At 45.8% G+C, this 27,719-nt stretch overlaps 1 protein-coding gene across 4 annotated transcripts in view; it reads right to left on the reverse strand.

The window, feature by feature from the left end:
- Positions 1–11,764: 11,764 nt before the first annotated feature.
- The window catches only part of KATNAL1 (katanin catalytic subunit A1 like 1), a 49,741-nt gene continuing 33,786 nt past the window's right edge, over positions 11,765–27,719 (reverse strand). For all 4 annotated transcript variants that reach the window (XM_039520070.1, XM_039520072.1, XM_039520073.1 and 1 more), the window contains exons 6-11: positions 25,357–25,462; positions 21,962–22,120; positions 19,183–19,309; positions 17,193–17,327; positions 13,890–14,016; positions 11,765–12,069 (exon numbers count right to left, since the gene is read on the reverse strand). In XM_039520070.1, the coding sequence (XP_039376004.1) occupies positions 11,871–12,069; positions 13,890–14,016; positions 17,193–17,327; positions 19,183–19,309; positions 21,962–22,120; positions 25,357–25,462 (853 nt within the window). In that variant the 3' untranslated portion in view covers positions 11,765–11,870. The remainder of the gene's footprint in view (positions 12,070–13,889; positions 14,017–17,192; positions 17,328–19,182; positions 19,310–21,961; positions 22,121–25,356; positions 25,463–27,719) is intronic.

The raw sequence follows: 27,719 nt of genomic DNA on the forward strand, positions 1-27,719 counted from the left end.
GTATTCTCCAGCAACGTTAGGCCTATCGGCACGGTATTTGCGGGGGAGATCACGGTGAAGCTGTGGAAGCACATGCAATTGCAAGAGTTTGTCTGGACAGGAGTTAGCAAGGGGATCCCAATGGAAAGTTTTATTGACGAGTAGAGGAGCATGATTGGGTGGGGAAGGCTGTGGAATTACACAGCCTTGTTGTGTCATTCCTCTCTCACTGGGTGACCAGCAAAGGGAAAAACACGAGTGGGCTCAGGCCCTTCTTTATCCTGTATAATGTAAGTTCCAAATGAGTGTTTCTGTATTTTGTTTTTATTTAAACAGTAGAACTGAGGTTCTCTTTCTACCCTGGTTTTCTTCTGAAGTCTGTGCAGACAACTGGGAAACAAGTAGCGTTATGACATCACAGAGATCAAGCAACTGAAAGCTGAGTGACTGAGACCTCTTCTTCCCTACAGAATTACCACACGTTATAGGCAGGAGAGTCCCCCAGTCAATAGTCCAATGACCTTGCACCAGGTCTTGGCCCTCAACTCTGGGCCCAGTGGTCCTTACACCCTTTCTCCCAGGGCTCTCAAGAGTCTTTACCCCTCAGCGGCTGGTGGGGGAACCTAGGCCTTCCCACTGCTCTGGGTGTCCAAGGCCCCTCTAGTGAGCAGTTAAGATCTGCTTCCTCAGACTCCTTCCTACCTTTACCTGTCTCTGGGCCCCATCCCCTATAACCTTTCCAGGCTCTGCAGAGTTCTGTCTGGCTCTGGTAGCAAACAACACGTCCCAGGGTGGTCTCCCTGGCAGCCTGGTTCCTGCCCTTTTATCCAGGCTCACCACAGGCACTTGCTCCACCCCGATAGCATCTCAGTGCCTCTCCTGGTCTTTTTCCAGAGTTCCCATCTCAGAAGAGGATCCCTAAACCTATGCTCCCAAATTCCTTCTTTCATTAGCCGTCCCCCAACCCTCACAGCCAGGCCTCATCTTTAATTGGACCTGCTCTGCCCTCCAGGTACAACCACCTGCGCTAAACACTCTCTGGCTACAGCGAACTCTTCCCACGCCAGTGTGGAGTATATTCCCCATCACTAGCAGATGCAAACTTTTCCTACAAGTTATTCCTCCCCCACTTTGTTGTGAAATGAAGAACCTCTTCCTGGAAGGGTGTGGCACTCAAAGGCCGTCGTCCCCAAGATGTCAGCTTGTGCCTGTGGTAGAGGCCAGGAGGTGAACTGGGATAGACGCTCTGGCCTCTGTCTCTGAGTAGCGAATGTGACTGAGTGGGCACCAGTGGCACAACCTAGGTTTTGCTGTCCCTTCAGCTAAAGGTGCCTCTGTTAGCAGCACAGCCTAGTATCTGTCTATCCCCCATAGCTGCACATGTGTTTTACAAGTGAGATGTACAGAAACAAGAGCTAAATTCCTAGGAGTCTACAGTCTGAAGGCCAAGTGGGGGCTGCCCCATGCACTGGAGGGGAAAGAGGGTTCAGAGAGCTGTTTTCACCTTGCTCCCCCGAGTCATGGAGATAGAAGCTACAATATCACAGCCACAATGACCTGAGCACAAAGGGAGGGGCTGCCGGCAGTGAAAGGGGACACAGTCATGGGCATGGTCTGGGCTAGTCATTCACTTACAGCAAGAGACAACTTGACAATAGACTCCCCGCCCGAAGTTGCCTTAAAAATCAGAGTTCAGGCTGATGCTCAATTTCTCTCCCTCCTGCATGGAGCAGAAAGGAGCCAAACATAAAAAAAAAAGCACAACAGCACAAAACAAACCCCAGCCAGGGTCTGGAATGGCCTGGAGAGAGAGCTCGTAAGGTGTCTGCTTTTAGAGTTTTCAAGACACCCAGATGCTCCGGTGACAGATCTAGCATAGGCTTTTCTCTAGGGCCCATCATCACCATGGCAGCTAAGCGCTTCCCAGATATATTAGATCTGCAAGTCAAGGTCCCTAGTGAACGTCATGGAGTTTCCTGTTCTTCTCCCTTCCCTGGCAGAGGGAGCTACGCTTGGTATCTCTCCAATGGTCACAGGATGTTGTTCTTCTCTGCCCCTCACCCTCCATTAATTTGAATATGGTGGAAGCATGTTACCAGAGACGAGGGTCAACATGCCCTGACAACAAGTAGACTAGATTAGCCTGATCTCCTCTTGAAGCTTGTTCTCTGAATTGACCCAGAACAATTTGTCTTGCTCTCACATGCTTCATTCTGGGTTTTCCAAGTATCAGTGTCCCAGCAGAGCACAGCTGCCTCCATGGCTGTGAATGGAGGTACAGTCACTGATTGAGCTGAGTTGAGAGCTGGCTCATTTGATGGCTTTTAGGATCAGGACCAGGACATTGAACTGGCAATGGAAGCAGACTGGAGTGGAGAACAAAGGGGCCATGTGCTCCTGGCAGCCTTGGCCCGTGAAACCTTGGCTGCCATATTTTCTATGAGCTGGGGCCTCTGCATTGTTGTCACCTTCTCACCCACATATAGTGAGACAGAGGAATGCAGTCTGGAGAGGAGAAATGCAGGGATCACTGCTCAGATCCCCAGCTAGGAGTGGGGGCAGAGTTTACTAGCAATGTGGTATAAATGCCTAGATAGCTATTTAGATATGATCAACAAAGGGATCTGAATGTTCAGGGACCTTAGTGCACAAGCATAAATTAAGTACAATCAACTATTTATTTTAAACAATTGTGCCATATGCTGACAGTATGCTACTCTTCACTGTATGAACACTGTAAATGAATTCCCCTATAGCACCTCACATCCCATAGGTCACAGCTGTTTAATCAAACTAGCAGAAAGTATGTTTATAATCAAAAGTTTCATCACACAGCATCTTCTTTAACCAGTACTGTCAAGACTGGCATGTATCATGGTCCAGGGGCCTGGGAGTTAGGAGACTTGGGTTGTATTCCTGGCTCTGACCTGCTGTATGACCTTGAGCAAGTCACTTCACCTGTTTCCCCGCCCATCTTTTGTCTGTCTTATCTATGTAGCTTATAAGCCCTTCCGGGAGGAGACCATCACTTACTATATATTCATACAGTACTCAGCCCCTATCTCAGTTGGGGCTGTTAGGTGCTACAATAATACATCACTGTATCATTATTATTTATTCATCATCCTTATCATATCAACAAACACCAATGAGCCATTTAAAGAAAATCCAAGCTGGAAGTCAAATACGCCAATGTGACAAACTGGGAATGTTCTTTATGCCTTCTCTGAATAGTGTGTGTGTGCGCGCCTCAGTTTCCCCTATGTGTTTCTCAAGTATTTAGGTGGTGGGATAAGAGTGTGTGATCATTGCAGTGACCCCTAGAGGATAGGTGTGACTGCAGCCTGGTTGCCTGGGACAGAGACCCACCAACACTACGTAGCCTGGCAACTGATGACCAAGCCTTCTCCTCTGCAAGAATCAGCCAGAGGTGTCGAGGCAGACCAGGTGACTTGCAGGCCGGGGAAAGAGACAAAGGAATGAGAAGGGGCAACAGGTGTGTCTGGGGCCAGGTAACTGGAACTGTTTCAATCACCTGTTTGGGACTCCAGGGGGAGGGCCAGGACCCCAAGACTTAGGTTTCCCTTTCCTCAAGATGGACTTTACGGAACTGTCCTGCTTTCTGTGCTAACAAGCTCTGTTCTGTGCTATGTTCCTGCCGACTAATAAACCCTTCTGAGAGTCACTGCTGACTGTGAAGTTGGGGTGCATGGCTCCTGTGGCTTCCCCAAGGGTCCCATCCAGGTGGACTCACTGCGGGAAGTGAATGGTGAGAACAGGGATCGGACCCAGGAAGGCCATAGCCGAAAAGGCTTCATGCCCCGGCGACAATGGCTATGCCAGAGTCTTGTCTGGCTTCATACAGAGCAGTTCCAGAGCACTGAGCCTGTGACTCCGTGACAGCCTAAATAAAAGAGAGAGCCCTTTTGGTGTCTTTAGCAATCCTATATGGAGACCAGCAAAGCACTGAGAAACCAGGCAGGATAAGAACCAATGACTGAGGCAGTCCTTCCTTCAGTCTCCAAAGCAGACACATTTTGTTACAGTACATCGTCCTGACTGGCACAGCGGTGAATACGGCATTATTCTGATCAACATGCATATTGCAGCATGTTGTCAGCACAGCAGCTCCTTCAGGCTATTCACTTTTCTTTTGTTATATTTATAAACCCTTCACAGAGTTGCTATGGTTTCTGTTACTTTCCACCCAATTGCTATGCCACACGGTTCCTCTCACCTTCACCAGCCCAATGACCTTTATTTCTCTTTATCTCATACAATCAACCTGCTCACTTATAAATGGCACAACAGCCTATACAAGAACACCCATTGCTAAGCAAGATAGGTGCCTGTTGAACCAATCCGTGTGTGACAGACATCTGTGAAGAGACATGAAAACATCTACACACACATTTCAAGGTATATTGGGATCATAAAACACAGCAGCACTGCACAGCAGCTGTGTACGCGAGAGGTGGAAAAGCAGGGACATTTTCACTGCCCCTGTGGAAAAGCACGACTTAGGGACTCTCGGGTTTCTTTAGGCAAACATGTTCTACCCCTTTTGCTTTCCAAAGGCCAGTTGGTAAAAGTCTTCCTCCCGTCCTTGGTTACTCTCACGCCAATGGACCTACTCATGTGAGTAACTGCTCGCTAATGACAGCAAGGGGCTGAGATCGGGCTCAGAGTGTCTGTGTTTTTGTTAAGCTAAGAAGATACATTTTGGGATACTTTGCACAAAGCTACACTGCTGTGCCCGAGGACAGTGCTCCTGAGAGAACACAGCAGTGTTTTTCGCTGCACATCAGAAGTAGTCTTCCCTGACAAAACCCTTCACTGAGATGGAGCGTTAACGCTGCTGGCACACAACTGCTTCCTAGGTCCTGCTGGGCCCAGGGGACTCCAAAACCCCAAACTCAAACATTCAAAAAAGCAATAAATACTCAGTGAAGTCTCGCCACCTAGTCCTGAGAAGAGTGTTAGTGTTACAAGAAAGAACATGAAGCCACACGGTTACAGAAACCAGGTGATGCAGTTAGCACACAGCACAGCCACACCCCCTTAACTCTAGAGGGACAGCCATGAGAACTGGGAACACCACAGTACCTTGCCCCTCTTCTCCTGATTCTCTATTGAGCTGCTATGGGATTGCTGCCCAGAGTTTCCCAGAATGCACTGATGCAGACACAGTTAGGTAGTAAGGTCTTGTAACTGATGGGGGAAAAAAAAACCACTTCTATTGTGCAAAAAGCTGCTCCTGTGGCCACAGCTCAACCGAGTTTGTTGTAACTGGGTCAGAGGAACAGGTCATTAACTGGTTACAGAAACAGGGTTATGCTTGTAAGGTAGAGAAGGCCTAAAACATGTGCTGCTCAATCCACTGGCTGTGCAAGGGTCATGCAATGATTCAAAAGTCACCTCCAGTCTGCAAGACAGAAGTGTGATTTAGATTCATAGTCATTAAGGTCAGAAGGGACCATCATGATCATCTCTGACCTCCTGCACATTGCAAGCCACAGAACCTTGTCCACTCCTGAAATAGACCCCTAACCTCAAATCATGATTTAAAGACTTCAAGTTAAGAGAATCCACCATTTACACGAGTTTATACCTGCAGGTGACCTGTGCCCCATGCTGCAGAGGAAGGCGAAAAACACCTCATGGTCTCAGCCAATCTGACCTGGGGGAAAATTCCTTCCCGACCCCAAATATGGTGATCAGTTAGATCCTAAGCATGTGGGCAAGACCCGGCAGCCAGACACCTGGGAAAGAATTCTCTGTAGTAACTCAGAGCCCTCCCCATCTAGCGTTGGGGATTTTTGCTACTGGCTCATGCAGTTCAGTTATCTGTGGTCCTAGCTAGGGTGACCAGACAGCAAGTGTGAAAAACCAGGACATGGGTTGGGGGGTAATAGGCGCCTATATAAGACAATGTCCCAAATATCTGGACTGTCCCTATAAAATCGGGACATCTGGTCACCCTAGTCCCAGTTCCCTTAGGGTGAAATCCAGGCTATGACGTGTGTGGTTTATGCAGATGCAGTGAGGACCATTCCTTCTGAAGGGACATTGATGATGTGGGGGGAGGTCACTCACCTCGTTATCTGAATTGAAGTAACCCCACCTCCAGCTTAACAATGGCATACAACGTGACCTATCTACAGCAGCTCAGCCTCTGGGGTTTACATTGGATGATATAGGAACATTGGGTCTCTTGGCCATTACAGAAGTAGACTGTAGCATAAAAGAAAACTTCTGAAGCCAGTTCACTGCTCAGCTGACAACCCCATGGCTACAATTCCTCCATAGTGTCAGCTGTTTACTGTAGCAACCCTCACCCCCACCACTGGTGGCTTTATACAAGTTTTATTCCCTTATGGGCACATTGAGAAACTGCCTGGCTGCATAGCTGCCACTGGCTTACGAATGGTCCCTTTGTGCCTTTGCTTTGTGGACACTTTGCGGAGTCAAATCAGGCCACATCCATTACGCCCACTCACTTTACACTGGTGACTGAGTACCACTCACACTTTACACTCTCCCAGGTTTTCACTTATGCACAAATGGACAATAATATAATTTGCATTATAGTCATGCTCAAAATGTGCCAAGCACTGTAATCGCAGATAGGAACAGCAATCTCTAATTGCAGCTTACATTCCTGGACCTGATTCAGGACAATTTATTCCAAAATTGATGGAAGATTTTTTCCACATTTCCTCCTCGGTTGGTTTCACATGATCTCATTGTTTCTCTGACTATCCAGATAGTTTGGTGCACTCTCTCCCTTTCCAAGGTGTGTGCACATTCTTTCACCTTCACAGTGACCAGAGCAGTATGGTGCAGCTTTGTGTGGTCTTGTTTTAAATGGGCGAACTACAGGTTCTATGTGAAATTACCTTCCTTTCAGCTGGTGGAATGGAGCCGCAGGTTCCGCAATGGAAAGAACAGTCCTTTGGTCAGCAAGCTTCATTCTTGAAGTGTTGGAGACTATTGTGACCACAAAACACCTTTTAAAAAGTTAACATAATTAGAAAACAAACACACAACTTGGGCTGAGGAAACCTGGGTTCTCATCCCAGCTCTGCCATGTGCCCTCTCCTCTGACAGTTACTGGAGCTTACCCTTCCCAAAGGCCTGGTTAGCAAGCTGTTAATCACATAGCTTCTTGAGTGCCTGATTAGCCTTTCAGGCCCCAGGAGTAGGTAATAAAGTAGAGCTGAACAGCTGTGAGAGGTCTGAGCAGGGCATTAACTCAGAGAGGGCCTTTCCCATTTCCTCCATCAGCATCAGCCATGCAGCATACACTGTTTTATAGCTTGTGACCACAAACAGTCAGTTGAGAACAGAAAGCATGACTGATGGCTCCATCCAACACGCAGATTCTGTGAACATCAATCCCTGGCTGCCAAGGGTTTTAGTGACTCAAATATCAACACCACATGCTGAAAAATTTCAATCTATGGTGGGAGAGTCCTAGATCAAACATCAGGAAAACATTTTCAAGAGCAAACAGAGAAAGACTCTCCATGTTTAGCAATACAACCAATTTATTAAGGTTACAAAGTCAATGGTGCCAGCAGGAGAGACGTTCACAGATGTTTGGAAAGAGATAGCGTAATACTGTTTTAAAACAAGTTCCCCTGTAATTTAGGTACAAAATACGGAGAGGCCACACATTGAACAAAAATATATATACACAAAGTGATCCATCCAATTGTTGTCCTATATTGCGGTTCTTTTGGACTTTGTGCCCATGGTAGTTCAGGCATCACCAAATGAAAGCTATGACTTACTGTGTCACAATTACAGAGATTTTTTTTTTTAAAGTCAACTGATTCCTGCTAATTGTGCCCATAGGTAATCTAGGTAACCATGAGCTCTTGTCACGGTTAGCCTTGCCCTCCCTCCCCATTCACTCTCATATCCTGCACGCTGGTAGGTGAGGTAGACTCCTGCAGAGCCCCCATTGGCCTCAGTGGGGCTTTGTGCCAGTTCAAGGGTCCAACTGCAGGGAGCTGCAATGCAGGATTAGGGCCTTATCTTGCAAAGTCTTTGGGGCAGAGACTCTTACAGTGTGGTTTTACAACGAGGCCCTGATCCTAGCTGGGCCCTCTGAGCACTACCATGATACAGATAAAAAATAAAATCTGTGATTTGGGGGCATTTTCACAAGTCTGTGCCGCAGCTGTGAAATACATTTCTATAATGGCACCGTCAACACAAGAAAATTGATTGAGGTGGGGGAGAGAAGGCTCATTATGGGGGGCTCAGTGATATAACATTTTGGTCTTGCATGTGTGGATGGGTTCAAAAGGCGTTTGAATATTTAAATCCCCACCACACTGAATTTTGTTTCACAGATGGCTCTGATGATGCGATGTGGTGGCTTAACACTTTAAAGTGGCAGTTTGAGTGTGAGGAGCTAAGGGTAATGAAACCTCTCCTAAGATCACTCCATCCTCCCAGCGTGCTCATTGGCAGGTGGGTCACTGCCTCACATGACGCAAAAGAACATGCGGACGTTTGAGACTTTCAGAATCACAGCGGCTGAACGCACCTTGCAGGGGCCACTCGGATTGTGCAGCAGCCCAGAGAGCAATGTTAGAGTCTTGCGGTCACTTGTAGCAAGTACAACCCCTTTGATTTCACTGGAGTTACAGCCGCACCTACCAGATCAGAAGCTGAAGTGTAATGTTCAAAGCCCAAAACACGGATCAGAATTTGAAGGGGTAGGAGGGAAAAGTCAATGACTATGATTCCCCAAGCGTGACCCGTTTATTGAGGCAACCAACCCTAGCAAATCACGGTAGCAAAGGAGACTTTTGTTACAAGATCAGGGCTGCCCAGAGGATTCAGGGGGCCTGGGGCAAAGCAATTTGGGGGGCTCCTTCCATAAAAAAAAGTTGCAATACTATAGAATACTATATTCTCGTGGGGGCCCGTGGGGCCTGGGGAAAAGTGCCCCGCTTGCTGCCCCCCCCCAGGCACCCCTGTACAAGATGGACCTACAGAGGAGGGCAGCATGATCTAGTGGGTAGGGCACCTGACTGGGTATCAGGAGAAGCGCTTCTGTTTCCAGCTCTGTCCCAGAGCTGCTGCATTGCCTTGGGCAAGTCACTTCCTGCCTCCAGCTCCCCTCCAGTCTTCTGTCTGCCTAGGTTGTAAGCTCTTCAGGCAGGGACTCTCTCTCTCTGTTTGTACAGTGCCTAGCACAATGGGGGACCAAGGCACTACTCCAGTAGTACTAATTAGAGATTCTCATTGGGTCCTTTAATTTCTGCAGTGTCCATGTAGTAGCCACATGAAAGAATAACATTAAAATCAAATGAACATAAGTAATTACAGGAAAGTGCAATGCCTGACAGCTTCATCACCCACGAAGGAGCAAGGAGTAATTATGGACGCTCGCAATTTTTAAAAAGCTTTTCTCCCCCCCAGGAAAGGCTCAGCTATTCACTAGGGATGACATTCATTCTTGTGCAAAGGGCAATGAACCAATTAAATCCCATTTAAGCCCACAGGGCTTGTGCCGACTGCCTGAGTAGGGATGAATTCTGTTCTAGAACAATACAGATTACACTCGGTTTCCACTCGCTCCTCTTGCAACTTCCGAGACTGCCTCTTTATTTAGTCTGATGGTCAGATGTATCATTAGTGATATGTGAAAACACCAGGGGTCCAAATGTGCCCAGCTCTGCACAAGTGCAGGAAACTGGTCAGAGGAAAGAGGGCAAATGGAGCCTTCTCTCTCCACCATGCAAGGGATGACCACAATGAGAGTCCATGCATTCCCTGAGCCCTGTAGCCTCCCCCGGCAGGGGTACAGCACAGCAGGGCCCACAATTCCCTTTCCCCAGCTCTGGCCAGTGGAGCAAATGCTGCACCCTTTGGAAGGTCTCTGCAGCACCTGTGCTCCCCTTCCACTGCCAGAGCTCAGGCATTGTGCCCAAGTCAGCCACAGGGGCTTGGGCCAGAAGAACCACAGTTGAGTCCAAAGTCTGCATCCAAACAAAAGTACAACGCAACATGAATGAGAGTCATCAGGACATTTATTAGCATTTTTTCCATTCAAGTTAGAGCAGCCCTTTTGTTTGAAAAGAGCAAACCGTACCATTCACAGGCTCAGCCCAAGGTGCTGTCTACATCCAAGGTATCAACAGATGAATCCAAGGCAAAACTATTGCAAATGTAGCCCACATAACCAGTTATATGCTGTAGAACTGTTTAGAATAAATCCCAGGCGTCTCTCTCCCCTAACAAGTGAATGGGTGAGGCGCCAGAGTTGTGTTTGCACTAGCAATTCATCTAAACAATTCTGGCCATGTCCCACAGGTACTATGAAGGACTGGCTAGCTCAGTGGAGTAATAATGGCAGATGGAAACTTTTTAGGTCTGGTCAAAGTCAGTTGTAGCAAGAAGTTGCTTCCATGCCATAGCAGTTTGGTGATTATATGAAAAGTGGATTTGGTCTAATTCCTAAGGAACAGGTCGATGTTACAATCCCCATCGTCACAACTGGTGGCCTTATTGACAGCCTCAGCAGAGAGGCCAAGGACAGGATGGTCACTGAAACTGAACTCTCTCTCTGTTCCAAGCGGAGGAAGCTCCGGTATGTCAGATATGAGAACCACAGACAAACTCGTGTGGCGAGGGGCCAGCACAGCCACTTCCAGTGTGACAGCCACGCTCTGGAACGGAGGCCTTCATTCTCCAAAGCTGCCAATCCAGCATTTTTCAGCACTACACTGGCATGGGGGGAGGGAGGGTAGAAGAGACAATCTACTGAAATTAATCATTTTCCCAGTCGAAGCATTTTTACACATTTAAGAAAACAGCATAAAATAGTTTTAACTGCAAAAACAGTTCCACAGCGTAAACAAATGTTGTCCTGTACCAAGTCTAGGAAAGAGAGTATTCGTGACTGATAGGAAAACGAGAGCCCCATGTCCTGTGTCTGTCTTCTGGGAGCAGGAACGGGCTTGGTATTAGTCTTGAATTGAGTCAAGCACACTATTGGTGTTTAATAAATAAGAATAAAATATATCTAGAAAACACAAACAAAATATAGGGGGATGAGTAATAGTGCAAGAGTAGAGGGTCAACTAAAATCCATTTAAAAATCACAGCTTTGGTTAAACTGGTGCAAATGTGGCCTAAGATTGACCAAAAGAAATCAAGTGCCCCAATTTTCCTTTCACTTCCACTGGCGTAAAGTCAGGAGTAACACCACAGAAGTCTGTGAAGTTACACCAGTGTAAAATTGGTGAGAGTGAGAGGAAAATCAGGCTGAAAGTTTCCAACAAAATCATTAACAATTTGAGTCTTGATGCAAACTGCTCTCTGCTTACTGTAAACAAGGCCAATTTTACCCATGTACTTTGCTCAGAATAACCTAGAGAAAGGAGAAGCAGCAGCCAAACAGTAACTTCGGTGCCACATACAAGGGCAAGGAACCTGATCCTTACTAGAAATACAGCAATTCCTACAAATAAGGTGTGCAGCAAGTCTCTGCTAGCTTCTCTCATCACCCTCCCATGTCTGATTTACAGATTTGGGCCATGAAAGACTAGTGTGTGTGAAAATAAGGAACACTGACATTAACTGGAAAAGTGCAGCTTATCTTCAAAAGTGTATTTTTCCCTTGCTATTTATGCATTTTACTATTCAGTCAGAAAGCATATTTATGTCTCGTGTGGGTTACCACTTTTGTTCTTTTCAAGCATAACAAAATTTAAAAGGGGGAGGTGAGAGGGGAGATTCTTGTCACCAGAAGAAAAAAAAATATATCAAACCTTTTATTAAACCTTTTAAAACATTTCTAACTCATTTTACAGTTTACAACGGGAAAAGATAAAAAAAACTATAGCACAGAAGAGATGTCACTGAGGTTAAGCAGATCCAAACTCCGCCATCCATTTTTCATACTTCTCCAGGTCTGCAGCTGAAACAGACTTGGAGATTTTCTTCAGAGCCAGCTCAAAGTCTCCCTTGGTAACGGGCATCTGAAGTTCCTCTTTAGAAAGTGCACGGATCTCTTCTGGGGTTAAGCCGTTAATGCGCCGTCTCATTGCCATCAAAGAGGCATCCCTGGAAACAAAGGAAAATACATGGGAACTAAGTGTCAGTAGTATGTGCTGTGAGCCATATGAATTTTGATTATATTCTCAGGCTTCATTGGAAGGAACACTTAAAAAAGCATTAACTTCTAAGATGTAGAACACATCTTTCTTCGCTTCTATGTTCCAAGATCACTACATTCATTTGATGTAAAGAATGCATTTGGTACCCAAATCCATTTAAGCATATGGTAAATGTGCAGAGATAATTAAAACTATAAAACTGAAAACCTTTTACAATGATTCATGGAGATGAATCTTGTGACTTCAATGCAGTCACTAAACTCCTGAAAAAAATTGTGCTCAACTGCTCCCTCCTTTTTGAAACACTCAGGAGCTTCTGTTCCCCTCTGTTGCAGCCTAACTCCCACCCCATGGCTTCAACCTCCTTAGCAGTGTGCAGTCCCGGGGGGGGGGGGGGGCGCAATGGCAGCTTGACAGGTAATTCAGCCCTGCTGCCAGTTTTGGCAGGGTGACTTGATCCGGAAAGTGCAGAGTGGCAGCCACAAAGCACATGACATATTAATCCACAGGGCTGGGGACAGCGATGCCTGCAGATCTTTATGCTCTATTCGTCTGGTAGACTCTGCCCCTGGCCCTTTCTAACCCCTGCTCACCAGCAAAGAGAAGGTCGCTCATTTCTCACAGCATGGCCCATGGGGAATTTTCAGTTCTGGATTCTCTTTTTGCAGTTTTCCCAGCAAGGGCAAATACAGGCCCGAGGGATAACATTTAACCTAACTATTGTACAGTTCAGCACAAAGATTTCAAAACGCTTGAGTCATTTCAACACAGGTTAATGGCCGCTTAATCAGTAGAAATATGGGTCAGCAAATTATTGAGACATGTTCGTAGAGTGCAAGTTCCTCTGGGCAGGGACCAGGTGTTTGTACTTGACACGGGTTGGACGTTTTCCAGCAGAACGTTTTTCTATTAGAAAATGCAAATTCTTCTAAATTGAAATGTTTTGCAGTAACAACGATTTTGATGAAATTCTGTCGGAAACCAGGCAGTCTGCTGGAAAGCCTGGGGGACCCTGGAGGCCCTGGAAGCCTCACATCCCAAGCTCCCAGGCTTGTGGCTCCTTGGCAGCCAAGCTCTCAGGGTCTCCAAGTTGCCCATCTCCCTGTCTGGCAGGTTGACAGTGTTCCAGTGAGCGCAGGAAGTCACTGAAATGTTTGAAAAAGATCAAAATAAGAGGTCATTTTGACTTTTTCAAAACAAGTTTGGAATTCCCATTCTGAAGGAAATGTCATTGATCTTTTTGGTTCAAAGCAATATGTTTTTTAAATTTTGGAATATCCTGCAGAATAGAGATTCCGGTTTCCAGCCAGCTCCATCTAGCACAGAGAGAGTATCAGCGTCCTGACTGGGTCTCTGGACATGACTGCAATAGAAAATATTATATAGGAATAAGTAAAATATCTTGTTTCTCTCTGCAGCAGGAAATTCCAGCTCCTAAACCCACAAGGTTAAAAAACCCAAACAACCCGGCTTTATATTAGATTAGAAGGTTAAAACAGGAGTTGGTGAAAGCAGACAATGGGGTAAAACATTTGCTCAGGCTGTCTGTTCTCCCACGACCATAGCAGACTCCATCACCTCTTGTACACAGACTCCTAAGAACCATTCTACTGTACTGAATAGCGCTAGCAAATGTATTCAAGCCTTAAACATGGTTGCTGCTAGCATGCTTTCAACTATTGTGGGTAGGGCCGGGTGCTGCTCTCTTTTACTGAGTAACATAACTATTGATTTTATATTTGTTTGCAAATAAAGCGAACAAAATACCTGCAAACATTAGTTATATCAGCACCAGAGTAGCCTTCGATCTTCTCAGCAATTTCTTCAAGGTGTATATCAGGATCCAGCTCTACTTCCCGAAGATTAATCTTAAGCAGCTCTGCTCTGCCTTTTGCTATGATATAAGAATCACTTGTTTAAAGTTTAACAATACTTTTGTTCAAGTCACTATGACACACAAATACTCAAAAAGACAAACACAATCTAGGTTTTAAATGGAAACTACAGATTAAAAGCCTCACTATGATGGGTTACACAAACCTAGCACCAATAAGGAAGGGGCTAAGCGGCTGCTCCAGACCAGGTAGCCTCACCAGGCCATACCTGCAAAGCATGCATGGCTTGGAGGAGGCGCACAAAAGGAACAGGTCAGCTCAGTGAGGCAGCATACAGTGGGGAGGCGAACTGACACACATTCTGAGTTCCTGGAAAGGAGCACTGCAGGAGCCCCTGCTGCCTGCCTTTGGAAAAGTTGCCACACCAGAAGGGAAGAGCCTAGAGATTCTCTGAAGGTTTGAGACTTTATCTTTGATTCCAGTTATTAAAAGTCTAAATTTATAGTAGAACCTCAGAGTTACGAGCACCTCGGGAATGGAGGGTGTTCGTAACTCGGAAACGTTTGTAACTCTGAGGTTCTACTGTACAAGTGACCCAGAGAAGCAGCAGTGTAGCACCCTGGGGTGCAGGATGTAGCTGCTTCTTACTGAGCCCTGGATCGGGAGCTGGTGGAGAGCTTGCTCTACCATCCCTTAGGCTAGGCGTATCAAAGGCCGAGGTCTAACCATGATGGGCAAGGCACTAAAGACAGAAGAGTCAAGACCCTGACTCGGGAGCCCTTTGCTTTACCTAGAGAGCTACCCCATTGCTGGACTCTTCTTATACTCCAGAAGGGGCGGACATCAACGTGGCACCCAGCAGGAGGGCTGCGTCACAGAAGGAGCGCACCACCACAGGACTAGGGCAGCTCTCAACAGGGGGTGCCAGGAAAGAAAAGAACCTGGCCTGCCCTGCCTGAACACTGGGCAGCACCTATGGTGAGTGGTCTCCTTTGTACTCACATATTAAAAAAAACAAAACTGATCACATTTTTGGCAGAGCATGTAGTTAAAAAATATCCTGTACAGACACTTCATAAAACCCCCAACCAGCTCCAAGTGCAATCATACCAAATGCTTACACTTCTCAGGTGACTGAAAGCACTTAGCCATTTGCCTCATTCTGCACAATGTGCCTGAGACAAACAGATACTGTCTCTGGGATAATCACATACCTTGTTATGCATCGTTTTCTCACTGTACACAGCTGACCAGCAGGGAATATTATTCTTACAAGACACAGAGACGTGATCCTACAAACCTCTGATGCTCCTCCTGACCCCTGGGATACACCCTTCTGTTCAGAAGTTGGACTGCACATTATTTACATGGTTTTATTAGAAACACCATGGACTTGATGACACAAATATTTCCATTTACATAGTGGCAGAGAGCATTTAGCAAAAGCACTTAAGCATATGCTAAACTTTAAGCACGTGCGTAAGTGCTTTGCTGAACTGGTGCCCAACAGAGTTGCTGAAACCTCATGGAAAACAGAGAAATTATATTTAGAAACAATTGCTTTGGCCAATTTTCAAACACAGATGCTGTGTGCACAGCATGGTAACTGACTAAATAAGTACCCGTTTACACAGTCAACTTAACCTTTCTGCACACAAAGCATGTGTGTATGCAAGTCCTACGCTTGTGATTTGGGAACCCACATTTGAAAGTTTGTCCCTTTATGTTATTTTGAGGGGCGGGGGTGAAGAGAAAAAGGGTTTCTTTTCAGTTTTATATTGCAAGGGAAAATGTACATTACATCAGCATCTTCATTTCTACAGCAACCAGCTTTGATGTCTTAAAAAGAGAGGATGACCACTTTGAGGGGGAAGCAGCAAGATGAGCAGACAAAATCTTAAGAACACAACTCCTGTTTTATAAGTGTCCCTGGTGACTAATGGAGAACAGTGAAAAAGAAAATATAGAAAGGATTTATACTACTGTGGTACCTAAGTGCCTTACACAACTACCTATAATCCAGAAAGGGGGTCTGTACAGAGAGATGGCATTTTCTTTAGAAGGGTTATTTATTATTTACAGAACACCATAGATGCACATATGGCACACATGCAGAATTGTTTCTCTAAAAGAGAATATTTTCCTAAGTTTTCCCAGGGCCTTGTGTCATTTTAGAAATATCACATTATAAAATTCACACTAAATCAGATCCTACAATTTATTTATTTTGTTTAAAACTTTTTCCAACTGAAATCCTGGTGATCTCAAATTACAAAGCATGAATGTAAATCATCATCTGGAGATGCACAGAACAATTTAACTTCCTCATATGCGGAATAAGATGATAGAATGTAAACTCACAACTACAGTGGCAAATCCACCTCATGTAAGAAGTGCAGGGTGTATTACACTACGTCAAAAGCAAGTCTTGTTCAGTTAGAAACAAGAGCAAACTGCTAGAATTTTAGACTAATTGGTCATAAAGCCAGTCATCCTGTTATGAGCTAGTACTGTCTGTGAGCTGCAAAAACCAAGCTGTATACCTATTAAAATGTCCTTATACTTGTTAAACTCAATCACAACTGCTGTCACCATGAACATGCATCTTATCTTGTGTGCTCATGCAGTGACACAAGACATCCACTGTCCCAAGGAGAAACAAAGCTATAGAACCTTCAAGTGATACGACTCTTGACATTAATAGGGTATACAAGTGACAGCCAGGAATGAATGACAATACAAGCCAAGGCAGCTTGGGCAGGAAAGCAATCAGTCTGCTACATTTTGAGTGACTTGAAGTCTAGGCATAAAGGCCGGCAAGCAGTGATTTACAACGTGCTAAGCCTGGAAGTGATAATTCATGGATCCACTTCTCTGCATTCATCTGCAACCGTATGGAAATGCATTTGCAATATTTCTTAAAAAGTCCAAAGGCTTCCTTTGATGATCACTCAAGGATTGACTGCAACATTTACAATAATTCCAGGCTCATTAAAACTAACTTGGTTTCAAAACATAAGAACCCATCAATGGGTCTGCAATGAAATACCATAGCTCATTGTTTCTGAGCTCCAAGCAATTTTTTTTTTTTAAGAAAACAGCCAGCCAAGTTATTAACCCCACAAATGCAATGTTTAGAACAGAAATATCAATGGTCTGAACAATCCTAAGAGATACATTGAAGAACAGTTTCCTAGAAAAAACATTTAAAGGAAAATGCTTGTAGCAATCGTACCTGTTGGCAAAGGTATATAAATCCGTTTCTCTAATCTTCTTCGCAATGCTTCATCAATGTCCCAGGGAAAGTTTGTAGCAGCCAGCACCATCACCATTTTGGAAGGGTCATCGTTTTCTAGTGCACCGCCTACTCCTGCAAGTCCAACAGTGTAGGAAAGAGTCATTTTAATGATCACAGCAAATACCATGCTTGCTAAAGGCGCTGGACTGACAAACCTTGGAGAAGGAGGCACTGCATTTATCAGTACATGGGCACAGCATGGGTGCAAGCTTCTCTACACCACTCTCCCAACATACCCCAGCTCTGCTTTGGAGGCAGCACCTACTTCTAGGGAGGAGAGAACAGTTTATTCTGCCTGACAGTTCAGTTTTTGGCCGCTGCCAGACTGCCGACAACGTAGTTTTGTGATGCATGGACACTTGCCCACTATGAACTGAACTGAAACTACCAACTTATTCTGTATTGGCCACTAAAGGGATGGTAAAAAACTCTCCGTCACCCCCCAACCCAAGCAGTTAGATTAAAAAAGAAACTGATTCCCTCTGGGCAAAAATGCTGTTGTCCCTTCTTTTTCTGTGGTATGCCCAGTGGAGGACAGCACTGCCGGGTGAGCGTGACAGAGGAAGCCTCCACACTCCAACCTGGCTCCCTGGCAGAAGCCGGGGGGTGGGGGAAGCCCTCGGGCCCCAAACCCGCTCCCTGGCAGAAGCGGGGGGTGTCAGGGGACGCCCCTGCGCCCCCTGACCCCGCTACCCTGCAGAATGGGGGACGCCCCTGCACCCCCTGACCCTGCTTCCTGACAAAAGCTGGAGGGCAGCAGGGGAAGGCCCCAGCACCCGACCCAGTCCCAGGCAGAAGCTGAGGGTGGCAGCAGGGGAAGCCCCCCACGCTCTCCAGCAGAAGTGCCAAGCAGGCAGGAGAAGCCACAATGCCCTTACACCGGGCCTCCGCAGAAGCCGTGGAGTGGCAGGGGAAGCCCCAGCACTGGGACCCCTGCTGCGGCCCTGGGACGGAAGGATAACTCTCTACCTGTCATGGCCTCGGGGTTGGGGGAGCTCTCATTCCCTGCTGTAGTCTGGGGCTGTGGCGTGGAGGGGGGAGGGAGATAGAGCTTCTCCGGTCTTAGGGCCACAGTGGAGTGGGGGGGGGGGTAGAAAGTAGCAAATGGGTCGCAGGGCTGCAGTGGGGGTGCAGAATGGGGGGGAACAAAGATAGGGCCTGGCAAAAGGGGCACAAAGAGATGGGGCCATGGGTGGGGTCACAGGCAGAGGGGGTGAAACTGGGGCAGGACTGCAGGTGGAAGGGCTGGGCCCCAGGAAACCGGAATCTGCCTCTGGATGTGCCTACACACTTGGGGGTGCCACCCTACAGTGACTAACAGCCACAACAGAGTGGGGGGTAGTCAAACCCCTGTACCTTAAATATTCCTTTGATGCTGGTGTTAAGTGGTCCATATACAGAGAATAGTGATCCAATGGTAAATCTTACTAATAAAAGGACACTAGTTGTCAATGCAAGGTCTGGTCTAGTCAAATCAAACAAAGAGGTCCCCAGTGGGAGAGTCAAGGAAGGCGTTTGTTCACAACTTTGTATTCCAGAAACCCCCTGTGCACTGCACCACACACAAATGTCTGTGTTAAACTGCATGAATGTTCAAAATATGCTTCTCCTAGAGCAGGGTAAATTTTTCAAATGAAAGTTTATTGACTATGGCTTTATATAAAACAAAACTTTTGCAGCAATTTCATGCTTATAAAAATATACTTTAAAAAAATGAAATATTCTGGACTCTTATTCACCAAAAGATGGGCCCATTTTGAACACTTCAGAATTAAAGAGATCTCTTTTCTCCCCCACCCCACATAAAAAGAGGTGGTTGTTTTCTGCCAGCTCTACTCATTTCTGAGCAATGAAGTGTCTACAAAGCATGTCACATAACCAGAAGAGAAACAGCAGCTCAACTCGGAGGTATCTAAACACCAATTACCGTCCATCTGAACGAGCAGCTCTGACTTGACCCTGCGACTTGCTTCATGTTCGTCGGAAGTGCCTCTGCGGCTGCAGATGGAATCTATTTCATCAATGAAGATTGTTGTTGGCGCATAAAACCTGGCCTTTATTGAAGTGAAAATACAATGACTTAGATTGCAGTCGCAAGCACCAGCCCCAGTCAGCCTTCAGGCCCTATTGTGCTCGGTGCTGAACAAATAGATGACATTTTCTGTGGCTGGGACATGTCTTCCAAGATCCTGACCCTGCAAAGACTTCCCCATGTGCCTAACTTCTCTCTCTCTCTCTCTCTCTCTCACACACACACACACACACAACTGAGGTCAATGGTGACTTTCACAGTGCAGAGAATTAAGCATGTGCAGCTGTGTGTGTTACTTGTTTTCTTGTATGCAGTGTAGCTGTAGCTGTGTCAGTCTGAGGACATTAGAGAGACAAGGTGGGTGAGGGATTATCTTTTACTGGACCAACTTCTGTTGGTGAGAGATCAGCTTTTGAGCGCACAGAGCTCTTTGGGTCTGGGAAAGGTACTCCAAATGGCACAGCTAAATACAAGGTGGAACAGATTCTTTAGCATGTATTCTAAGGGACCATTCATGGTAGAGTGGCCCATTAACACCTCTGCAGTCACAGGACAAAAAGGGGGAGGGGTTAGTTGGTTACAGATTGTTGTAATAACCCATAAATCCAGTGTCTCTGTTCAGTCCATGATTTTTAGTGTCTAGCAGAGTAATGAATTTAAGCTCTGACAGAATGTACTTGTGTCCACACCCTACACACTGTTGTAACAATCTTTGTACAAAGTATGCCTTGTAAGGTGTCATTTGAAGACTTCATTTGCTCGTCAATATTGTCTTGATAAAATGTGTAGCAACACTGTATGTGCAATTACAAGATTTCCATGGGCGGTGCGTGAACTGCCAGCTGGGGGAGGCTAACCCCAGCCCCGCCCCTTCCGTCTGAGGCCCCGCCTCTTCCGTCCCCCACTGGAGCCAAGCCTTCCCTTCCCCCACCCCCTGCAGCTAGCCCCCCAGCCCCAAAGGAGTGCTGGGAGGGCGGGCGGCCCCAGCGCCAGCTGCAGCCTCCTCAGTTCAGGAGCCCGCGAAGGCGGGCAGTGCATGGCCCCAGTCCCACCAGCGGTGCACTGGAGGGAGCTGGAGAGGGAGAACTGGAGCCACACGCAGGGAGTGGTCACGACAGGAGGCGGGATCATGCCTGAATGTTTGGGGAGGCTGAGCCGCCCCCAGTCTACGTGACCTGCCGCCCATGACAATTTCCCTGTATGATGTTATTAACACATGTTCCAACTGTGGTGGCAAACACATCTGTCTCAAACAAAAGAATGTGCTCTGCTTAACCTGCATTTAAGTAGTAAACAAAGTCATCAAGCAGGAAGGAAAACAAAAGAGGCTCCAACAGGTAAGGAAGAGCAGCAGGGAAGATCCCTTTCTGTAGACTCTCTGTCTCCCAAATCTCAGCTGGAAATGTTTTCCAAAGGGGGGGCTGACACTATAGAAAAGGGGGACAAACACCCCAAGGGGTCTCCTTCCTCTCTTTCTGTCTATCAATTCATTGCATGAGAAGAGACAAAGGAAGCAGCCATTAAACAGAAGAAGGGGTCCTGGCCTAGGAAGTTTGGCCAATAAGCCTATTGAGAGCATGTGGTGAGAAAAACTTTGCTTGCATTTAACATAGTTAAGGCGCTAGTTGTGTTTATCTTTATTTTTCGTGTAACCTTTTCTGACTTTTATGCCTCATTTATTGTATTCACTTAAAATCTCTTTGTAGTTAATAAACTTGTTTTACTGTTTTATCTAATACAGTATGTTTCAATTGAGGTGTCTGAAGAACTATTTGAAATACTAAGCTGGTATATTATTATCTTAAATAAAAAAGGGGACTTAACATACTTGTATTGTCCAGGAGAGGGCTGGGCAGTACAGGACACACATTTCTGGTGGAGGGGAATCTAAGACAGGGAGTGAGCTGAGGTCACGCTGCAGCACACACACACAGACATAGCTGGCAGTGACTTACATGCTGGAGGCTGTTTGTGAGCAGTCCAGACTAGAGGCTACAGCAACAAATCAGTATAAAGTTTATAGGGTGAGTTTGACACAGATACTCATTGGTCCAGATTGTACCCTGGGTATGTCACAAGCTCCCAGGCTCATTTTTGAAAGTGTTGTGCAGGTTTCCTTTGTGGATGAGGACTGATAGTGATTATTCTATATCTGACCTTTGTTTTCTTAGGTCTTGATCCTGCAAAGGAGGTGGGGGAACAATCAAAATATACTATTTGTAGTATACATATTGTGCTTCTTGTGAAGTCAAAGGTTGGGAGGGGAGTTTCCAGCCTACCTAAAAATCGCAAGGTGTTTTAATGAGCAACATCTTGGAAGTGCAGAAGCAAATAAGGATGAGGAGAGGGTACATGGCATATTTGCATACACACACAGTCAAGTTCCTGGGATGAGACTGTGTGTAAGTATTTCTCAGCTGCAGTTCAGGATCTGGCCCTTGATTTTCAGAAACCAACCTTCAGCTTGGAACAGAGAAAATAGATGAAACATTTTGCTTCCAGAGACAAGGGTAATTTACTCCCCAATCCTCAAATAGCCATCAAGAAGGGTCTGCTATATAAGCGTGCACACCCATCCACTGGAGAGGTTTTAGGGATAATGAACTCAATCCTGCAACAATGTGCTGGGAGGGACTGGATAAACCAACAAAGGTCCCTAGCATCGAAGACTTACCATTTCAAACAACAGGCGGACTAGCTTCTCAGACTCGCCCCTGTATTTGGACGTCAGAGTGGAGGAGGAAACATTGAAGAACGTTGTCCCACATTCCGTAGCAACGGCTTTTGCTAGCATGGTTTTGCCAGTCCCAGGGGGGCCAACCATCAGAACACCCTAAAATTCCATACAGAGTAATAAATAAATGACAAGAAGAGACCCCCAAATTCAGCCTTGATGTAAGCAAAATGCTAATCCACCGCAATCAGCTGAGATGCACTAGATCTAAATGTGACCCAAGGTCTGCATTTTAATTGCTTAAAAACATATCCCTGGGCCTGCTTTTTGTTTCCAAGCACTTGTTTCACTAAAACCATTAATTGTATACGTGGGCTTCTCATGTTATTTATTCTTACTAACGTACTTACATGCCCCCCATTACCACAGTATCTGAGTGTCCCAAAATCTACTGTATTTATACTCACAGCACCCCCTATCAGGTAGGGAAGGACTATTATCCCCGCTATACAGAGAGGAAACTGAAACACAGAGAGGCTAAGTGACTTGTCCAAGGTCACACAGGAAGTCCATGGCACAGCAGGGAAATGAACCCAGTTCTCCCAAGTACCAGGCTAGTGGCCTGACCATCCTTCCATCTCCCATCCAGGTAAAAGAGAGGGCAAAGTAGGAGAGAACTAGTCTCCTCTACATCAGTGCCTGTTTGGTTCACCAAAGTGTAAAAGACATTATGGATGGAGAGACAAAGTTCTCAGGGGCCAAACTAGGTGTCCATGCTGGGGCTTGCTAATCGTCTTGACTGTGAAAAAAGGCATTAGTTTTTAAATGGCCTCTCATGGCAAGAGTTCCTGAAAATGAGTGGTGGCAATGACCATTTCCCCTTCTGTAGTAAGGTTAGAACTGCCCCAAGATAGGGAGTAACACTTGATAATTAATTAATTACTTTAAATAAATTCATCAAGACACTTTGAAAATCTGCTTTCCAAACTGTGGGCCGCCATCGTGGTAATGAACGACACAATGTTTTCCCCATCCAGCAAGGGACAAGAAGAAATATGGAAACACCAAATGCTCTGCTGTCGCGAATATGGCCGCTTTCTGGGCAGCTCTCTTGTACAAATGCAAGATCTGATTTCATACTAAACAAAAGCATACTAAGGTAAAGTCAGACTGTGCTTCAAGGGTAATCAAATTAGCTGGAATTAGATTTGCACATCATAATGTGCTTTGCAATTAATATCTTACATAAAATACCACAACAATAAAATATCTGTTAAATGCGATCCATGCTGCAAATTAAATTGGGTCTGTTCTACACAAAATTTAACGCAATGAGCACAAAGAATGACATGGAAGAGATCTATAAAAACAAATCAACCAGGAATACAATTATTCAAAAATGTTTTCCCCGTTCTTATCAAGAGCAATAGCCTCTCTGTGCCTACATTTTCCATTAACCATTAATACCTTTATTGTCATTTAACACTTAGGTATTGCCAGCTCCCACAGACATTCATCGGTAAATTAAATTACAAACAATCATATTACTTCCAGAGAGCTGACAACCCACCTCCCTTTATAAGGATGCTCACGTTATCCTAAACTCCAAGGCAGCAACTATAAGAGATAAATGGACTCCTGTTACACAAGTTCATGCAGGCATTGTCTACACTGGAATGTTAGTCCCTGCTAGTATTGCACCCTTACGGTACATCTACACTACCCGCCGGATCGGCGGGTAGCGACTGATCTATCGGGGATTGATTTATCGCGTGTAGTGCAGATGCGATAAATCAAACCCCGATTGCTCTCCCGTTGACTGCTGAACTCCAGCTCAACAAGAGGTGGAAGCAAAGTTGACGGGGGAGCGGCGGCCGTCGCTCCCACGCCGCGAGGACGCGAAGTAAGTGATTCTAAGTCGATCTAAGATACGTCGACTTCTACTATGCTATTCTCGAAGCTGAAGTTGCGTATCTTAGATTGATTCCCCCCCAGTGTAGACCAGGCCTTGCACCAATACTAGTGTTTCCCAATAAGAAGCTAATATGCACTGCAGGGAGTAAGTGGTTTGATGAAATCACTGCAGGGTTATTTCCTGTAGTTATAACTACCACTAGTGGAGCAGTGGGATGCCCAACTAAAGACAGGACCCTCTTGGCACAAACGCAGGTCAGAGAAAGGAAACAACCACTCTTGGATGTTCAGAAAGTGATGGCTGCAAATGCACGACACCTATGTTTAGTCAGGAAGAGTGCTGGCCTATGAGAACCAATGGGTTTAGGAGGGAAGAGGGGTCGTGCACTCCCCACATAGATCTCTAGTATGTGGAGGACCTCAGGCACACTAGCCTGCTTAGAGAGGGTTAACAGCCACATCCTGTCTGCTTCTCCCACAGGACAAAGTGAAGAAGAAAAGCTCCAGCCATGAAAGGGAAGCCACAATCCCACCCTAACTACTAACTGGTTAGGTATTTAGAACAAGTACGTGCTTAAGTACATTGCTGAATCTGGGCCTTAAGTACTGGGACTGCTCATGTATTTAACATTAACCACATGCTTAAGAGCTTTGCTGAATCAGGGCCATAAAGAAGATATCCAATAGGAAATATCTTCCTGGACTTCATCAACATAACTAACTCAACAAAGTGACAAGCCCACAACTGTATCATAAGACATGCCCTGAATAAGGGACAATCAATCCCATACCAAAAGCTAGGTCATTTCATTTGCTGTTTACACAGCAGCTCATATGCTTCCTCAACAATTTTTTTTCAAGTTGTGAATCAGATCCAAATTGGCCTCCCACTTACTGTGGCCCAGCTACTCTGGATCAATCCCACATTTATTATAATTAAGGAATTATCCATCCCTGCTAAATAAATGTGTATTTTAGGCTATTACTGCAGTACAATAGCTATAAATACTACAGTATACCATCAGTACAAGGGAGCATGAGCACATGATGCTACGCTCATGTAGATACAACTCGTCAGGGCCATCCTTACCCATAGGCAAAGTAGGCAGCTAAGTAGGGCAGCAGGAAATTTGGGGCACCACGTTTCCTGGTGCCCTGCACAGCTGCGTGCTGGCTCCAGCCCCTGCTCCAGCTCTTCCCCAGGCCTCTGCCCCTGCTCCACCCCAGCCTCACCCTGAATCCTCTGAAGATTGCAGCCAGCCCCGACCCTGCACTCACCACATGGTAAGTGGAGCAAGCCAGCCCCAGCCTGCTCCGCTCCCCTGGCTCACAGCTCCCTCGTGGAGGCCTGGGGCCCCACACTACCCCCCCGCCATGGGGGGGGGCTGCGCAGGGCACCAAAATAGCTAGGGACAGCCCTGCAACTTGGCATACATGAAAGTGCTGTGACCAGTCCCCAGAACGTGGTCGTACATTCTCACCTTCCACGGCCTTCTAATCCCTTTGAAAAAATCAGGCATCCACATCGGCAGAACAACCGCTTCCCTTAATAATTTCTTGGCTTCTTCCAAATCCGCTATGTCATCCCTGTGAAAGACCAGCTCAAATTTACAAAGCATATCATTTCACTTTGTTTTTAAGCCACGAAAAACAGAAAAAAAGTATTGTATTATGCCAGTATGTTCCTATTGAGAACATTGCTGTCAGTCTGTGGCCTTACATTGACCTCTCCTGTGAAAGGCAGCAAAAAATTACTTTCAGCTAAGGTTACTATGGTACTCAATTAAAAATGGTTTGGGTTCACGTGATCATCAGGGGTCCTACTTTTTCATGTTAAAATAATTCCAAACTCTCTAATAAAGAATCAAATATCCGTGTTTTTCCATTATTAAAATGAAACACTGAACTAGCCTCAGTACCATATAGGTATCAGTTGAACACAATGTTTTATTGATATACAGTAGAATCCCGTTTAGCCAAGCCTCCATTATCTGGCTCTCCATATTAACCGAACCACCAGCAGCCTGGGATCGAAATAAGGGTAGAAAGCTCTTGCCAATTCTCTTGATTATCCGATCTGGCCCCATGGTCCCAATTAGATCAGAAACAGGGTTCCACTGTAAATTTAAAGCGCATCCAAAAATCAATCACAAGAGGGGGAGAGGTTGCACACATTGAGTAAGTGACACTGATACTTTCAGTAAAATTTAGTTAATAGTTAATATATGTTTTTATTTTTTCACAAAATGTAAAAACTAAAGATTCTCTGTAAAAATGCAAAATCCATGTTTTTCCTCGTTTTTCCCCATTGCAAATGGATTTCTAGGATCTCTGGTGATCATCGAAACAATACTTTTAATGTTCTCTGGGGTGCAGTTAGGCTTTGGAGTAGGTACTCGTAATGGACATTTTGCATATCATACTGGTTAAGAACAGAGGTGAAAGTAAGCTGGTACGGGCCGGTACGGAGGACCGGTAAGAAAAGGAGACTGACTGAGGGAGGGAGAGAGAAGCCTGCTCCCTGCATAAAAATAGTTTAAACTCAGCTGTTCCCTGATGATTCAGCCCCCAGGGCTAGGTTTCTGGCATTCTTGTTAATTTCACTCACAGTAGCTGGGGGGAGGGGGTCAAGGGGAGGGTGTGTTTGACCATGACAGGGGCAGTCCTTTTCTGCCCCTAGGATGAGGGGATCTCGCCAATACTAATATACACAACAAATACAAGCATTTGACTGCACAGCTTTAAACCAGAGCTAATAAAAGCAGGTAGAAGGGGAAAACCTCACTGTCACATTGGTTTCTCGTCTCCTCCCTCCCCCTCCTCCAGCCAGGCTGCAGACAAGGCTCTGCATTCCTCCCCCCCCCCAGCAGGGGTTTTCCTCTAGGCTCTAGCTTGCAGTAGGGAGACTGGCTGAGATGCCTGCTGCTGCTGTCTGCAAAAGAACAGTTTAAACTCAGCTGTTCCCTGTGCAGTTCAGTGCCCAGAGTTAGGAGCTGTTTCCGGCATCCTTGTTAATTTCACTCCCAGTTGTTGTTGGGTGTGTGTGACCATGGCGGGGGCAGTTCTTTTCTGCCTCCGGGATAAGGGGATCTCCTAAACACAATCAAAATCAGGAACCATTTCCAAGTTCAAATCTATCCCATTCCCTCCCCAGCAGAGGATCATGGTTGTGATGTCCAAACTGCTTGCAGATCCTCTTTGAAATGTTACTGTTTAAAAAAAAAACAACACAAAAAACATGAAGAACATGGTGGAAAGATGTGTCATGATGATTAGGGTTTATTTTGGGCAAAGCAATTTTGCTAAAGCAACTAAAGAATCACAGGGAAAGCAAATAGCCCCCATAGACAAAACCACAAAGGGATTGGAGAAGAAAACTGAATATTCAGGGAAATTATTGTGCCTCCTTTGAAAGAAATAGTAGTTTTCATTCCAATCCACCCTCTTTATATATTGATTTAAACACCTGAAATGTCCTTAGGACATCGGATGCAATCTCAGGTCTCTTTTTGTTTTGTCCTGCCTGCAGAGTGCAGAGGCTGAAATTGATAAAAATTTCTCTAAATATCTTGTATATTTCATGAAGGCTATTCCAGTTGTCCTTCATTCACCCTGACTTCCCTCCAGTCCCTCCCTGGCTGGCTGGCTGGCTGTGGTTTTTGCCTTGGTTACTTACTCCTTGGCAGACCCAGCCCAGCGGCACCTGCTGGCTCTCTGCAGGTAGCAGCCCACAGGGGCCGGTTGCTGGGGTCGCTGCTGGTCGGTGGCAGGCTGCAGCTGCATTCTTTGTGACACATTGATACACATACATACAGCATGTATTACTATCCCGTGGGAAGGGTGC

The sequence above is a fragment of the Mauremys reevesii genome, linkage group 1 (assembly GCF_016161935.1).
Source record: "Mauremys reevesii isolate NIE-2019 linkage group 1, ASM1616193v1, whole genome shotgun sequence".
In the NCBI taxonomy this organism is placed as follows: domain Eukaryota; kingdom Metazoa; phylum Chordata; order Testudines; family Geoemydidae; genus Mauremys; species Mauremys reevesii.